The sequence below is a fragment of the Drosophila guanche genome, unplaced genomic scaffold (assembly GCF_900245975.1).
Source record: "Drosophila guanche unplaced genomic scaffold, DGUA_6, whole genome shotgun sequence".
Taxonomy (NCBI): Eukaryota; Metazoa; Arthropoda; class Insecta; order Diptera; family Drosophilidae; genus Drosophila; species Drosophila guanche.
Genome location: NW_022995752.1, coordinates 815486 through 830758, shown reverse-complemented (window position 1 = coordinate 830758; position 15273 = coordinate 815486). Strand labels below are relative to the sequence as shown.

Here is a 15273-nt window from a genome sequence, read left to right as displayed (position 1 = left end):
ATTTGAATGATGATTCGATTTAAACTACATTTTTAAAGGTGAGATTCCTAGATAGCTGGCAGTAGTAAACAGAAGATCAAAGTCGAGGAATATGATTTTAGACTTACGGTATATTTACAGTATATTTAAAAAAGAAAAGGGTATATTTACTAGGGTCTGTCGGTATATCTTATCGATAAGTCAACGGTCACACTAGTCGTGCGTGTGGCAGAATTAGTGTCAAAAAATTTATTAAAATTGATCTAAAAGTTGTAATTTGTAAAATTTGAGCCAGCATGTCGGAGAAGAAACGTACTCGTCGTCGCAAAGATGTAAGTGATTCTCAAGACCAATCTTCGTCTTGGCAAATGTGTGTGTGCGTATGTTAGCGCACCATCCAATTGGTGTAATGATTTTGTTTTTTGTTTTGATTTTGCACACTGGGAAAACATTAATTTATAACAATGGCGTGGTCAGTGATATGTGACATGTGGGATCATATGGCACATTTCATCTGCGTTTCTGCGTGGTGAGGGGTTAAATTCAATGCTGTCGAAGGCACACATATGTGTGCATCAATTCCTCTGCGTGCCAGAGTGTGCCCCCCGCATGCAACCGGCTATAATTAACTCTGCCCCCACCCCGCACTCCGACAGGGAAAGGAATATTGGAATTTAATATATTTGGTTAAATTCCGTTGCTGTACTTTCGGCCAATCTTCTTCCTCCTTTCCTGAATTGCAAATAAACAGCTGTGCGCTTGTAATACATCTGGTGGCAACGCTGCTGTTAACCGTATATTTGTAAGCTTGCCTTGTAAGCTGATCTCGCTCTCTCCGTCTCTCGCTCTCTATTTGAATTACCCACACTTGTCAGGTGCACCCACTTATCAGCTGCTGTTGTTGTTGGGGAAAGTTTCAATGGGCACATGTACAATATATATGTACACATGTATGTGTGTACGCTTGTGTTGATGTTGTGATCGAGACTCGTTTGACCAGACACTAAGCGTTGCTAAGATTCAATACTTTCTAGACCGTCACAGCGATCGCAACACGTCACAGCTAACAGCGAAGAAAAACATATTTCGAGCTGGGAGTCGGGTTATGGTGCATGATAAGTTTGCGTTTATTTTCGAGTTAAATAATCTGTTTCTGTGTTTCTGTGGAAATGAGCGAGGACGAGCGGTTCGACGAAGATGCGGAGGAGGAGCAGGAGATCTTCGACGATGACATGGTATTAAAACAGGGGGCAAGGGGGTCTATCAACATTTACATATATGAATGAGTGCCAGAGCGTGACGGGGAACTAAATTTGTGTCGTGGCCTATATTTGCCTTTTGCTACGTCGAACGTAGCATGGGAAAGTGTGCTAAAGAAATGCACTGACAATCATATTCTTTCAGGAATACGCCGAGCCCGGACAACAGAAGGTGGACAAGCCATCGAAGGATGAGAAGAATGTCGCCAAGTGGCTGAAGAAGAATGTTAAGACAAAGAAAACCAAATTCTTAAGCCACGTTGTCGAGTACTTTACTTCGAGCAAGGCCCTGGATGCTCTGATGAAATCGAAATTCGCCGAAGGCAACAATCCACTCTTCACGACACGTGAGCAGGCCGTGGAATTCATGGACGTTATGCTGGAGCATAAGTTTTTCCATCGCGCCAAAAAGGTGCCCGTTACGCTGGACGAGATACGGGGCAAGTCTGCTGAGAAAAAGGGAGAGATTAAGGAAAAGGAGAAACCAAAGGACGATAAGAAAGACACCGATCTGGAAGCGGACAGCGGCAATGGCGACGGCCCCTCAGCGACCACCGAGAAAGAGAAGAAAGAGAAAAAGAAGCGCAAGATTCGGCTGGATATGCATCCCGAGCAAATCTTTGTAGACGGCTCTGAGGCATACGTTTGGATTTATGATCCCATACCACTGCACTATTGGATATTCGGCTTCATTCTCCTGCTGGGCGCGGTGGGCATCTGTCTGTTCCCCCTGTGGCCGCCGCTGCTGCGCAAGGGCGTCTACTATCTCTCCATCGCTGCGGCAGGCTTCCTTGTTTTCATTCTGGCTCTGACTGTGGTGCGTTTAATTGTGTTCACCATTGTCTGGGCTTTAACTGGCGGCAAATTGCATTTCTGGATCTTCCCCAACTTGACCGAGGATGTGGGCTTCTTCGCCTCCTTCTGGCCCCTTTATGAGGTACGTGGGATGCTTTAGAGATACTTTAACAAAACTAACACCTAATATATATTTTTACAGAGTAATTATGGCAGCGATGCGGCCAGCGCATCTTCAAAGACCGACAAGAAATCAAAATTAAAGTCAAAGAAAAAGGAAAAGGACAGTGACGCCGAGGACACAGCTGTGGATGCGGATGGCGATGCCGATGCCGATGGTGATGGTGATGGTGATGTCGATGCTGAGGTCTCCACCTTAGAGCCGGAGAAAATTGAGCTTATCAAAGAGCACGATGCCGACATGGAGGTACGCAAGCGTCGCAAAGTCGGAGCCGACGAATACGAAGACGATGATGTAGATGTCGACGAGGAGTCTCAGAGTCAGCCCAAGGAGTCCAAAGCTGGGTAAGCTGGGGGTCCGCTTTTTAATTGACAAGGAATCTTGATGTGTTGCTCGAATTTAAAATGTATGATTGATAATTTGTGATGGCGCTAACTGGTTTTGTTTTTGTATGTATAACCACCATAAAAAAAAACAACAAAAAGCGCAAAAACTACATGCATTAACTTTAGCTCATAATTGTATAACCTTTGTTCCTTAATAAATATTATTGTATCTTTCCATTAATTGCATTAATCTTTTTTTTGTTTACATGCTCAGAGCGCGTTCATTTTAATTTTTTATAGCATGCATTTGTAAATACAATTGATTATGGATAGGTGAAGCCGGAAATGGTAATGGTGAATGGTTCTTAGGATTTGTATATTTATTTATCGATCAAAGAAATTTGTTTATTTTTGCAAAATTTAATCGCTGTCCTCCCAATTGGTTTCCATGGTGGAACTGTCGCAGATGGTTCTTCATGGTTTGTGTCCAAGGTGTTGGGAGGTGTTCATATTCAACATTTACTTTTTCCCCACACTGAGTAAGTTTTGCTTTTATTATTTTTGCTTTAACTTAAGCTTGCGCACATAGATTCTCACACCTATCCTTGTCAATTATGACCTTTTCCTTCTCTGCTGAACCACTTACTGATTTTATCTTTTCTCCCTTTCAGTACCCCACAAAACTCGGAATCGGATTCGGAGACATCCAGCAAAGATTACGAAATAATTAGTTCGAGTGAGGTGCAAAACGTTGCTGGCAACTAAGAATGGGAATTAAATCATAATATATATAGATTTAATGATCCACACACCACATCTAGCTAATTGATAAGACATAGAACAAGAATCACACATCAAGTACATACAGCAACCAACACACACCCATACTCTCTCATGCGCGCCCCTCTGTGCGTGCCCAATATTCCAAGCAAAGCGAAACCTCAGATCTGACCCATGGTGAAATTACTTGCCTTTCTAGCGCTTGTCTTTTTGATCGTGGTGAATAAGTTAGTGGAAAACGTCACCTTGTTGGTAATTTAACCATGATGTGACCCAGTTCTTCGATCGTGAGTTTTCATTTGATAGTCTCAATTTTATTAGACAGCATTAGCTGGGTCTCTCTCTCTGATCGTGAGATTAAGGTTGAGTTTCAAGTTTCAACACAAGCATTTTGTTTTTGTTTTCTTTTTGGCTGCAGTACACAAGTTTTCGCTACTGTTTTAGCCAGTTATTATTTTTGTTTTTGACTTATCATTATGTAAATGTATACAAAAGGAGCACCAGGCCCAAAAGGAGGCCTTGTTTAGTTGAGTGCAACAAACAATTGCAATTGATAATAATATTAAATAATAATATTACGCGTTGATGTGCATAAATATTTACTTTAAATGTAATTAAAGCAGAACTAATATCTACATAAAGAATGAAATTAGTAGTGTAACACGCAATTAACTATTATTATAAATAAAATAAAGCTAGGCAATTCTGATCTTATGTGAAGAGACACGAGTATTTGAGCATTTTGTAGTTCTTGCTCGAACGTTTTATTAAAAAATATATACACCCAACTCATAATTCGTCTTTGAAATGTCGTTCCATGTGATCCTGCTTCAGCATGGAGTTCAGCACTCGCCACGCATGTCGTGGCCAGACCAGGCCCAAGAGTATAACAGTTCCGGAAAGCTGCAAAGAGTGGATCAATCTATCTGATCGGACCAAGTCCTCCTCTTCATACTCACATAAATAATGAAATAAGCCAACCAGTACACCATCCAATAAGCCAAACTCGCGAGTCCAGTCATGAAAGCTGCCACGGGATTGCGATAACGCACACGAATATCTGGTGTGGGGTTGCGCCCGTGCTTGGGATTGACTGTTGATGGCATTCTTCTACGGATCTGTGTGTTCTGTGAAAATATAAACGAACAAAATTTGGTCAACAAATAAGTTTCCTAAACGTCTTTGAAGCTACCTCTCGAATTCTGTGCACAACTTGAAGCTAAGTCTGGCCAAAGTCTCGTGAAACTATTGTCCAGATATTTCTTCATCCGGAGACAGAAGCTGTATTGGCTTTGTCATCATTTCTTCAAGTTTCATCTTCAGCAAATACTCTCTCTGTTGCTCCGCCTCCGACTTTGCATTTGGAGTATCGAACTTGGACTTTACGAGCATATTGAAGCTGCGCTCCAGCGAATGTTCTCTTCGTATTCGCCTTCCCAGTTTCGCCTCTGGATGTTCGCCAGTTGCTGGAACATTGCCATAACAAAATTGAGTCATTTGTCGCTCATCAGGCAGCACCGCGCTCTCCTTTTGTTGCCTGAGGATCTTTGGGCTTGTCATTAATGTTGGTCCACTTTGTGTTCTGATCTTTCGTCTATTGTATTTTACAGAAGGAACGTCGCCAGGCCCCATGCGCCTTGGTGTTGGAGAGTGAGCTACAGGTGTGGGAGATCGGCTCGAGCTCACAGGTTTATTTATTATACGCGGAGAGCTGGCCATTCCACATTTATTTACCGCGTTGGCATCTATGTCAGGCATGCGAAACTCAAAGATCGCCATATTCGTAGCAGCTTGATCCGACAAGGTGCTCTTCTGGAGATTTCCCATAACATTTGACCTATGAGCAGCCATTTTAGGCTTCTCGCCACAGACATGTGAAACGGTTCCCAAGGTGTGGATCTCCCGGAATGTAACTTCTGTCCAATACTCTTTTGGCAAGTATTCAGCGGGCAGACTTTCGCAGAAAGAATTGTCAGAATCTGGTGCTGTCTGTGAAGAGCTTAGAGGCTCTTCGTAACCACTTAAGCTATGATATTTCTTGGAAGCATCCCCATGGGGTTTCATTGGAGTGGTTAAATGATTTTTAAGATCTTTGATCTCTTTGCAGCTGAGCTTAAAACCCGCCAATTGTTGTTTAGCCAAATTAGTGCTGGAACATCCATGAAGATTATCACTCTTAGAGACAGGCGTTTGTTTATCAACAACATTTTCAGAGATTCTAGAGACTTGTTTGCAAGTTTTTGTATGCTCCTCGGCCTCCATTCGGATCTTCCTTGATAATTGATTGGAATATTTTCTAGAAATCGCCTTGACGCTCTTTCCTTTTGTATCTTTATGTGGCATACCAGCAACGCCAGCCTTTCGTTGATGACCGCATTTGTCGCACACTGATCCCACCTTGTATTCCCGTAACGGAGATCTGGTTTTACTCATTGGTTTTACTCCCGCCCGCTGCCTACCGGTTAGCCTGCCGCGCACACTAAGCCCAGGTACATGCAAGGTCTTCATTGATAGATCTTTTGAATACTGTTCATCAGTCTGATATTTATTTGAGGAAATTACATGTTCATTTAATACTTCATGGCTAGGTGGAGTTAATGCTCTACTAAAATCGTAGGACTCTAGTTGCTCGTTTTCTGCCGCTTCTACTTCATCATGTCCAGGACTGCGCATACGAAGGCCTTTCATCATTTGTATGATTTTAATTTCTAAAAAACTGTATTTTTTCCGTGGAATGTCGGGTGTTTTGATAGCTCCGGAGTTGCAGCTGTCTGAGGGTGTAACCTTTGTGATGTCAGTTTGCATATGAGGGCTTGAACGACGCGCAACTGGCGGCTTGACCATGTCGAGAGGTTTGGGTGAGCCAGAGATCACGCTCTCATCCGAGCCAGTGGAGGACGGACATGGCAGGGGCAGACGTTGGACGGGTTTCATGTTCAGTGCCATGGGCTCCTGCAGCATGGAGAGGGCGCTGTCTACGACCAGTGCATCCTCCGATGGTCCCTCGTAGTACTCAAAAGGGACAGGGTTTCCGTACTCCGTCAAATGGTGACTCAGTCCGCCACCTTTTGCTAGGGCATTTGATGCCTCTTTTTCAGCCAGAGTGGAGGCCGAAATTTTTGACAGCGGCGGTAGCGGGCGTCTGGGGCGAGTGTGCAAAAGTCTGCCTTGCTTGGAGATTGCCCCGCCAGATGGGTCGTCGATGGGTGCGCTGAGGCGACGGCTGACCAAATGTTTTCCACGGACTGATTGAGAGGCTTCAGGCAATGGCTCCCACAAGGACTCGAATGCGTGTTGTGCAGACTTCTCCGATGAAGGCAATGTTGATGGCGTGGCAGTTGGAGTCGGATCGCGTTCTGGAATCTGTACCCCACGACGCCACTCCGGCAAAACTTCAATGGGCTTTGGCAAGTCTTCCAAGCAGTCCGAGTTGTCTTTAGTCTTGCATTCTTTGGCTCTTGGCTTGGGCACTCCGCCGCACTTGAAGCAATTCTTGCAGTTATGCATTGAGCATGGCTTCTTGACTCGCTTGGCCACCTTGACGCGAACAGCTCCGTGCAGCGCCTCCTCGACACGTCGTCGCTCTAGAAGCATCTTCTGCAGCTCGTTATCTGCGGCCTCCTCCTCATCGCTGGAGCTAGGATCGGTTTTAGCACGCCGCTCTAGTCCGCACACCTCGCAGAGCAGGTTCCAGTTCAACGGCATATGCAGCGCAGCTCTGGGTAATTTCTCGCAAGAGCACCACTCTTGGACCGACGCTAAATTGTCGGTACTGGCGTTTTCCATGGTTTTTAGGAACAGCGAGTACAACTTATATAAGCGAATCATTAAAACACATATAAATTATGTGACACGGCCTGCTAATATTTTCCAGTGTTAAACAAGGCCGGTTTGTCAGTGCTACTTTGGTGCTTTATAAAATTACACAGCACTAGAATCGAGAGGAAACCAGACTGAACAAAATATCGCAAATTAGGATTTAAATGCACTTGACATGATGCTTGAAGAAGGTCGATAGCCCCACGAACAAAGTGACTATAATTTCCCAGATTCTGATGTTCGTATTTCACTCGCGCACTCCATCTGCTTTACTCATTTCTTGATCGATTTTCCCATTACGCGACAGCCAAGAAAATCAAGTAGGCTCTTGGTCATTGAAGTATTCCTACTGCTATTCCCTAATTAAATTGTAAGCCAGTTGTTCAATTTAGCTGTGCTTAAAGTGAACCTGGCCCACTCTGTGTTTTGCTTTAATTGAACTTCCCTGCATGGCTTCCAAAATATATGTAGATGTAAATAAGTGTTCTTTACGCTCACCGGATTAGGAATTTAATTAAATTTCTATTGCATTTTTAATGTTAGAGTACGTATACTCTATGCACTTGAGTATTATTGCATTTTTTAAGCTATTGTCCGACTTGAACAACCATTCATTGTGGCACAAACTCTTGGACTGGCGGCGTCCTTCGAATGCTACACAGTATATCGTACTCGTATTAAATATAAATGTACTACGCAGATTAGTTGCATGAAAATCTAAGTGAAATTTCATGTTTCATATGCAATTACTGGTGGGGTTGTGCTTTTGATTGTGCTTGGAGTGCCAGGCACACATGTACTCGGACTGTGCATGTATGCATTTATTGAGAAACTCATTCTATTCTGAATATTCGGAATATGAAATCCATGCAATTTATTTACATTTTTCGTGTTATAAATATTCACAATCAGACTAAAAACAGAGCCCACATTCTCCTCACCTTCGGCAGCATCAGGATTAATTAACTAGATGACATTTGATTGATTGGCCTAATCTCTCGACTCTCACTTTGTTTCCGCCTGACTTTCCCCATTTCCCCGTTCGTTGGCAAAGTCAAAAAACACATTAAAAGCGCATTGGCCCAGGCGCCTCACGAAATGTTCTCCATCTTCGGCTCATTGATCAGCGCATCCAAAGGCGTTGCACAGTTAAGGCGTTTGGCAGGGAATTTATGTACTCAAATCAAGCGAAACTATAAATTATAGAGCAGTCGTTATCCGAACTAAGTATGTATTGCACGTTCCTCTGTCCATTTTGAATTACAAGCCAGCTGTACGGGATTTATGTGCGCCATTGGCCATAAAAATATTATTCCCAGACGTCTGCAGCCCCCCGAACCCGGAATACATTCGAATCGGCGCCTAATTGTTCACAATAGATTGTATTGAAATACAGTTGGGGACAACGAATTCGACTACTGCCCCGACGACGGGTCCTACACGAGGGAGCAACAAAATTATTTACTTCCTGGTGAAGCCATTTTAATGCATTTTTATTGCGCTACTTTTGGCGTGATTTCTTTTGCGGCATTTTCCTTTGCCATTTTGCCATTCTCTCTTCGTTCCATCTACTGCGCTTTTCTTTTCTCTGCTTGTTTTTTTAATTTTACTATTATTTACATACATATCTTAGAAGCCTAGCAACATTAATGATATAGAAATAAACAAATCTATTGTGGGCAAGCAAGAGAGAACAAAACGTTGTTTAACACTAAAATCAAGGTGGATTTACTTACAAGGTTACGTCTTCATTAGGAGAGGCCAATCTACCAATATCTAGTCGGCTACCAATATCTGTGGTTAATCATCCTCGCCACAGCGAACAACGCCACCTCGTAAGTAAATTCACCTTTCACACAAGCAAAATCATGGAATGAGCGAAAGAGTGGGAGAATGGAATGAGAGAGTACTAAGTCGGCTGCGCAGTTATAGAAACTTCGATTTTTGGCACGCGTTCAAAGTGCAGCGCAACAAGTGCTTTAGATATTTCATAAACATTTCAACATTATTTAAATCAAGTATTGCATTTATCTTGTGCAAAATGTAGCTAAAATGCCACAGAAGTATAGGTTCCGTTATGTCCGTGGTGTCGCCCACAAATTGTTCGTGCTGTCACGAGGTCTCGCGCTGCATGTGTGTGTGTGCAAAAGGAAATTGCAGAAAATCCACAAATCTATTGCGGTCCCTTTCTTACTATTCCATGCAGTAGGCCGAGAGATGAAGATGATTCAAAAAGCCTACGTGACTTCGATGGCGCCTTCGTTCCACGATGTTTCCATCCGAGGTGAGGAGAGATGATGTCGCTCTCTCTCTCTCTCTTTATCTTTTTTTCTTGGAGTGTGCACCTGCACACTACATACGTGTTTTAATTCACCGTAAACTTGTGCGCTAATTTAAATGTTGCTTAAATTTTTCATGCATGCTAAACAACCTGGAAACGCTGAAAAGGCAAAAGGGGGAAAGGGCGTTGAAAAATGAGATGCAAAAAGAGTATTTAGTCTAATGCGGGGCCAAAGCTGCGGCAAAACATGTGTGCAAAAAATTGTAGTGAAAAAGTGTGTTAAATCTACTGCAAGAGGGAAGCAGCCGCAAAAAGTTTAGGCAAAAAAATCTTACCATATGCGAATCAAAGGAGAGAAGCAAAAAGAAAAGAGCGAGAGCTAGCCTTCCACGCACAATGCTCTCTCGTTACAAGTGTCGCAATTATGGCGGGGTGAGGCATTCTAGATGATTGCTCTCTCGTTAAGTGAGTGTCAACGCACTTGGGCAAATCATGGGAGGATTATCGTGGAAGTGGATCCCCTGACCTCACCTTATATTAGAATTCTCAGAAACTCTTATTGGAAATTGGAAATGCCAATCTGGATAAAATCTGAAAAATACGTGACGTAAACTCAAACAGCAGCAACAACAACAACAATATAACGGGACAGTGTGCACAGTTAAGGCTGGCGTATAAATGCGCAAAGATTTCCATGCGAAATTTTTGGAGGTGGGAGGAAAGAGAAAAAAATTCGACAGACCCAACTGAGCGAGAAAGAAAGAGAGAGAGTGAGCATGATAAAGAGGGAGGCCCAAAATATACATAAGCACCATGGCCACCATGGCGTCAATCTGGGCCTTGCCTCGCTCCCCATTCCTATCCTATGTGTGGAAACTATTTGAGGCATGCACATACTTGTACGCATGCAAAACGGGTTTATTGGGTACGGATGGATCCTGGGCTGGGGATTGCAGGCGGAAAGAATATTTTGCATGCAGCTGGAATCGTCCAGAAAATTCATTACATATTTTAGGTGGCCATTGAATGTTTGCCAGACTCCGGCCTCCCATTCACATGCTCCCTACCAGATGAAAGGTAATGAAATGTGCAAGTTATCCAGAACAGATACTCCTCCATGCTGGCCAACTATTTAATTTGCTAGGGTCGGGGTCGCACAATACAACCATTGCGACTTCGGTTAAACAAGGCATGAACAGATACTCTTTCATCAGAAGCTTGGCCACATTCCGGAGCAGCATTTCCATTTCGTCCGCTGTCAAGGCCAGCAGCGTTACTCCAGTGGGCACGAGTGCCAGGGAAATTCCAATTGTATATTAAATACTTTCCATTAAGTTTAAAGCAAATTTTAATTACAAACCCGTTGCTTCCGCCATTTAACACAAAAACAATTTCCGCCACCCATACATATTTTAGATCAAATATTGCAACTGCTGCATGGCTCCGACTGGAAGGGACAGCTGCTTGTACAGCGTGGGGCTGATTGGGGATGGGAATGGGGTGGTGGAATGTTGCCCAAATGGTTTTTTTCTGCTCTGTTGGGCGGTGGGCTGCCATGAAATGTGAAAGTCAGTTCGTGGATACGTGACTTGAGCGTGTCTGTGGGCAAACGGAGACTGGAGCTGGCCCCGTGTGTGTGCATGCTGCACAAACGCATCCTCTGTTTACTTATTTAACACAATTTTCACATTTCATAATTCAAGTTGGAGGGTTTGAAGTGGCAGCTACGCTACCAGCACTCAGCATGATAGGTGTCTGGTGTCTGGTGACTGGTGTCTGGTGGGGCAGGCAGTGGGCGGGATCTGCTGTTAGGACACGCATGCGTAACCTCGCCTCAGGGCATAGATGTTGCTCTCCTGGCAGTCTATTTGCCGTTCAATGGTGTTTCTTTTGTCTATCCCTTTTTTTATTTACTTATTTATTTATTTGTTTTTCTTTGAGGTAAGTGGAAAGCGTTGTCGGGGATCTTCGGTATGCAGCGACAACCTTGAAAAGCACTCAACAAATAAAGGTACCAACGCTTCGGTCGCACAATTATGGGAACTACTACTGCCAGGAGTTCATCAGTTTGTGGATGCAACTCACGTATCTGCAAGTGAGTCTTGCCCACGGGGCCTGACTTATGATTCCCTTGAACATTTTTAGCCGCTGCAACACAAAACTTGCTCCTGATGTTTGCACATTGCACAAGCCGTGTGTGAGCGCCTAGGGCGGTGGAAATCAGAGGAAGTTTCCATGTACGAATATTGACTTGGAGTTATTCCAGAGACTTGGAGCACACTAATTCAAATCCTACCACATCCAACACTCGCAGGGGAGTCCTTAAAGCGTTGTTAATGGAACCCAAACATTGTGGTTCTGTGAGGGGCTGCTACTTTGGTTTTTTCTGACTGCTGCGACAACTTCCGCGCTCATAAAAGCACTCCCAAAGGTAATTGTTTAAAAATGGTTTTATTCAGTTATGGCGCAGGCACACACACTGGCACTGTCCGTTGCCAATGGCCCCATAGATCGCTTGTCTAGTCATGTGTGCGCCCTGTCCATGTAAATTGAAGCAACTCTCCAAACTAACAACCGACACAAATTGCTGCTGCTGCGGTTTATTTTGTGTTGCAAAAATATGCAGTACCCATACCATACCCCTGCCGCGGTCTGTCTCTAGTCTTGCACTTTTCCGTTCTGGCAGCATAGGTGGTGGTGTGGACGGTGGGGACTCCTCTTGTGGCGCATTGTTTGGCTTCACTTTTTGTTTTGCCCATTTCCCAAAATGTTGCTGCCCGTTTGTTGGTTGTTGTTTGTCGTCATGTATGTTTGGGCTGGGCTTGTTATTTTACCCAAAAGCTGTTAAATTGCTTGAAACAAAACTAGGGCCGGACACTTTATGCGAAGAAGCTGCTGTGTGGCCACATAGCATCGGCCACTGGCAGAGGGAAGAAAAGGAAGAAAAGGGTTCCGAGCCATGTCCATGCCTGCATTAGTCCATAAATATTAAAGCGAGTGTCAAAAGGAATATGTGGTGCGAAATGCTTTGAATGCTGCTTACCAGCCAGCCAGCCAGCCAGCCAGCCAGTGGCTGTTGCTGGAACGTGCGATTCGACAATGAAATAAATGCGTCGCGATATGAGCGCCCCACTCCAGCCGAGGGCAACGCCACGAACGTGCCCTGGATGAGGCCTTTGTGCCAGCGATAGTGAAGAGCTTTCAATCGGGACATAGTGGCCCTAACCCTCGAAATAAATCAAAAACCGAGGATGTGTCCCGCATCTGGCAAGCCATATTTCATTGTCCCAATGTCTACCGGAAAGTTTGCCATTTAACAGAGAATTAATTAAAATATTTCCCGAAACTTGGGTTTGCTCACCTTGAACTAGGTTGGGGGGGGATTATGGGCCACCCACCCATGAATATTTTAATCAAAAATCTTAGCAGAACAAAATGAAAAGAGACTCCCATTTTTTTTGTGTAGCTGCACGGCCCGAAAGTTTTCTTAACAAATTATTCAAGACCAAGTTTTCGTTCGTAGTGTGCAAAAAATTACTTCTTATTATTTATTGTACGCTTAGCCCTTTTTGGCGATGTGTTAAGAAATTATGGTGGCCATTCCATGGCTGACATGGAACTACGGAGCGGCGCGGAGCTTTTTCTTCTTTATGTTTTATTAAGTTTCCCAGCGCTCAAGAGCTTTGCATTTTATCTGGCTGGCAGCCTTTGAGCGGGCTTGAGCTTAACTTTTGGACTACTCAACGTATCGAGCCCTTCTTATTTGTTATGAAAACTTCAAGTTGGCTGCGGAAAAGGGAAGGCAGCGGGAAGGATACGACAAGTGCAGCTCTCCGGCTTAACGTCTATGAAAAGCTTCTCAAGTACATTCCTTTGACTCTGCGCGTGGGGGAGTGGGAAAGGCAAAAAGCTGTGCGTACGGCCGCCTCTCGACTCAGCTTGACTCCCCGCCCCCGTTCCCCGTTCACCGTTCGCCGTTCACCGTTTACCGTTCCCACAGCGCGCTGCTGCTTCTTGCGTGTGTATTTCTGTGTTTCCAGCCGTAAGTGTGTGTGGTTGGTTTTTGTGTGTGTTTACCACTACTTATGTAAGGGGAAGTTGTTGGCTTCCTAAACGGATATACCCGACTTCAAATAGTTTTTTCCTTCAGTAAGCTTCATTCTTTTATGCTGCCTTCTTCCTCCCATTCCTCCTTGCAGTTGTTGTGTGGTTGCACTTTTTCTGTGTGTTGCTGCCTTTATCCTTTAAATTGCGGGGCGGCAGCACGTGCCTGAGGTGTGTGTTGTGCCAGCGCCACACAACGCAATGATGAGTTGTGGAATATTCTCAGACAACTTTTCGACTGCTGCACGCTCGGGTTTCCTCTCTACATTTGCAGCGTAGTTGCCTGTGGTCCACTGTTCCAATATCCACACTGGCAACGGGCCCAACTGCCCATCGAAGATGCTTACATTCCCTGTGCTGTCTGCTTGCTGTTTTGTATTTGCTAACAGCCACTTCAAGTTCATCGTTTACTGGGGGGGGGGGAGCTGCTCTTATGCTCGCAAAAGTGAAGAGAACGGTTCTCCCTGCTCTCTCTCTCTATGCCAAAGTGTGGCAATTATAAACTTGAGTTTCCAGTGTTCAATGGCCGTTTGCTTGATAAAGCCATATCAGGTTACCCCTCTGTATCGGCATTAAATAACCAAGAGCCAAAGCGTTTTTTTGTTGCTAATAATCTTAAACATTCCGCTCGGCATTTTTGCTTAATTACAGCTAAAAGAAGAAAAAATGTAGCTGGAAATATTTGTGCTGCATAAATTCATTTTACACGCCGGACAAAGCCTCAGAAATTGTGGGGCAGGAGCAGCAGCAGGAGCAGGAGCTGCCACTGGAGTGGAATCAGCAGGAGTTGGCCATGGGGTGTCACAGCATAATCACGCCTTGACCGCCTGCCCCCTCCTCTCTCTGTATATATATCACCGACCCCATCGCCATGGTCGGTGCAGTGCATTTAATCTGAGTAACATTTCCTTTGGCGTCGAGGACGCGCAGCCTGTGCAGCCCGTGGTATGACATTTCCTACCTGCAGCCCCCCAGCCCCCAGCCCCCTGCCTCGCTTCCTCGCTTCCTCGCTTCCTTCCTTCCCCCTTTTCTTTTCATGTGTAAGGCGGCGAGGGGGGTGGCTGCTACAACCCCTTGCTGCTGTTGGCGTCGTTGTCGAAAACAAGAATTAGTCCTGCCGTAAAATGGCCAGAGGAAGTGGCAAGGACTGACTGCAGCAACCGACTCTGGCAGTAAAAATTCGTAATGTGCAGCTAATTAAGTTCAAAGCATAGTTCCAGGCGCTGGTCCCAGTCGGTCTAGTCATCGTCCATTAGGTCCACCAACAAGCAACCAGCAACCAGCAACCAGCCTTTGCCTTGTGCAGTGCACATTGGAGGATTGCTGCGGTGAGCAAAGTTGACAGAGCCCCAGAATCCTCTGTGAAGTTTTATATGATTGGCCCTGTCCGCCGCTGTCCCCCACCTGTGGTCGAAGTTGGGCAACATTGTGGCTGGCCAGATCCTTTATTTATGCGCAAATAAAATGGCAACAACTGATACGGTTTCCAATCAGCAGCAGAAAGGCTGCTGTTGGTAGACTCAAGCAACCTCCAACTCTGATGAGCGAAACTCAAACTGCTCTGGACCGGTGGCAAGGACGTGCTGAAGCAGTTACCTGTCTGTGGATGAAACTGCTCAAAACTGTGTGCACATTAAATTTCATAATTGCATAGATTGAGACTCCATTAAAAATGCAAAATGCGTTCCATGCCGCAGATGTTGTAACTTCATCAGGGGCGGGGGCATTGGCAAAGTTTTTGTCGCCCGT

General features: G+C 44.7%; 2 protein-coding genes and 1 long non-coding RNA gene across 4 annotated transcripts; 1 reads left to right on the top strand and 2 right to left on the bottom strand.

Annotated features, from left to right (window-relative positions):
- Nucleotides 1-172: 172 nt before the first annotated feature.
- Nucleotides 173-4032, top strand: LOC117588195 (translocation protein SEC62). 2 transcript variants are annotated; one of them, XM_034279325.1, is made up of 4 exons: nt 173-311; nt 1384-2175; nt 2236-2558; nt 3212-4032. In XM_034279325.1, the coding sequence occupies exons 1-4, from the start codon at nt 276-278 to the stop codon at nt 3303-3305; spliced, it is 1245 nt and encodes a 414-aa protein (XP_034135216.1). In that variant the 5' UTR covers nt 173-275; the 3' UTR covers nt 3306-4032. The 2 variants fall into 2 exon arrangements, with proteins under 2 accessions (XP_034135216.1, XP_034135215.1); XM_034279324.1 differs by lacking the exon at nt 173-311 and adding an exon at nt 1003-1214.
- A 10-nt stretch (nt 4033-4042) lies between these two features.
- LOC117588196 lies at nt 4043-4585 on the bottom strand. The gene is made up of 3 exons (XR_004574105.1): nt 4513-4585; nt 4280-4447; nt 4043-4223 (listed from the first exon to the last, which is right to left on the bottom strand). It is a non-coding gene; the product is annotated as an uncharacterized LOC117588196 (long non-coding RNA).
- Nucleotides 4586-4702: 117 nt separating this feature from the next.
- On the bottom strand, nt 4703-7218 carry LOC117587969. Its single transcript, XM_034278978.1, has 2 exons — nt 4929-7218; nt 4703-4786 (listed from the first exon to the last, which is right to left on the bottom strand). The coding sequence occupies exons 1-2, from the start codon at nt 7146-7148 to the stop codon at nt 4703-4705; spliced, it is 2304 nt and encodes a 767-aa protein (XP_034134869.1). The 5' UTR covers nt 7149-7218.
- Between the last annotated feature and the right edge of the window lie 8055 nt (nt 7219-15273).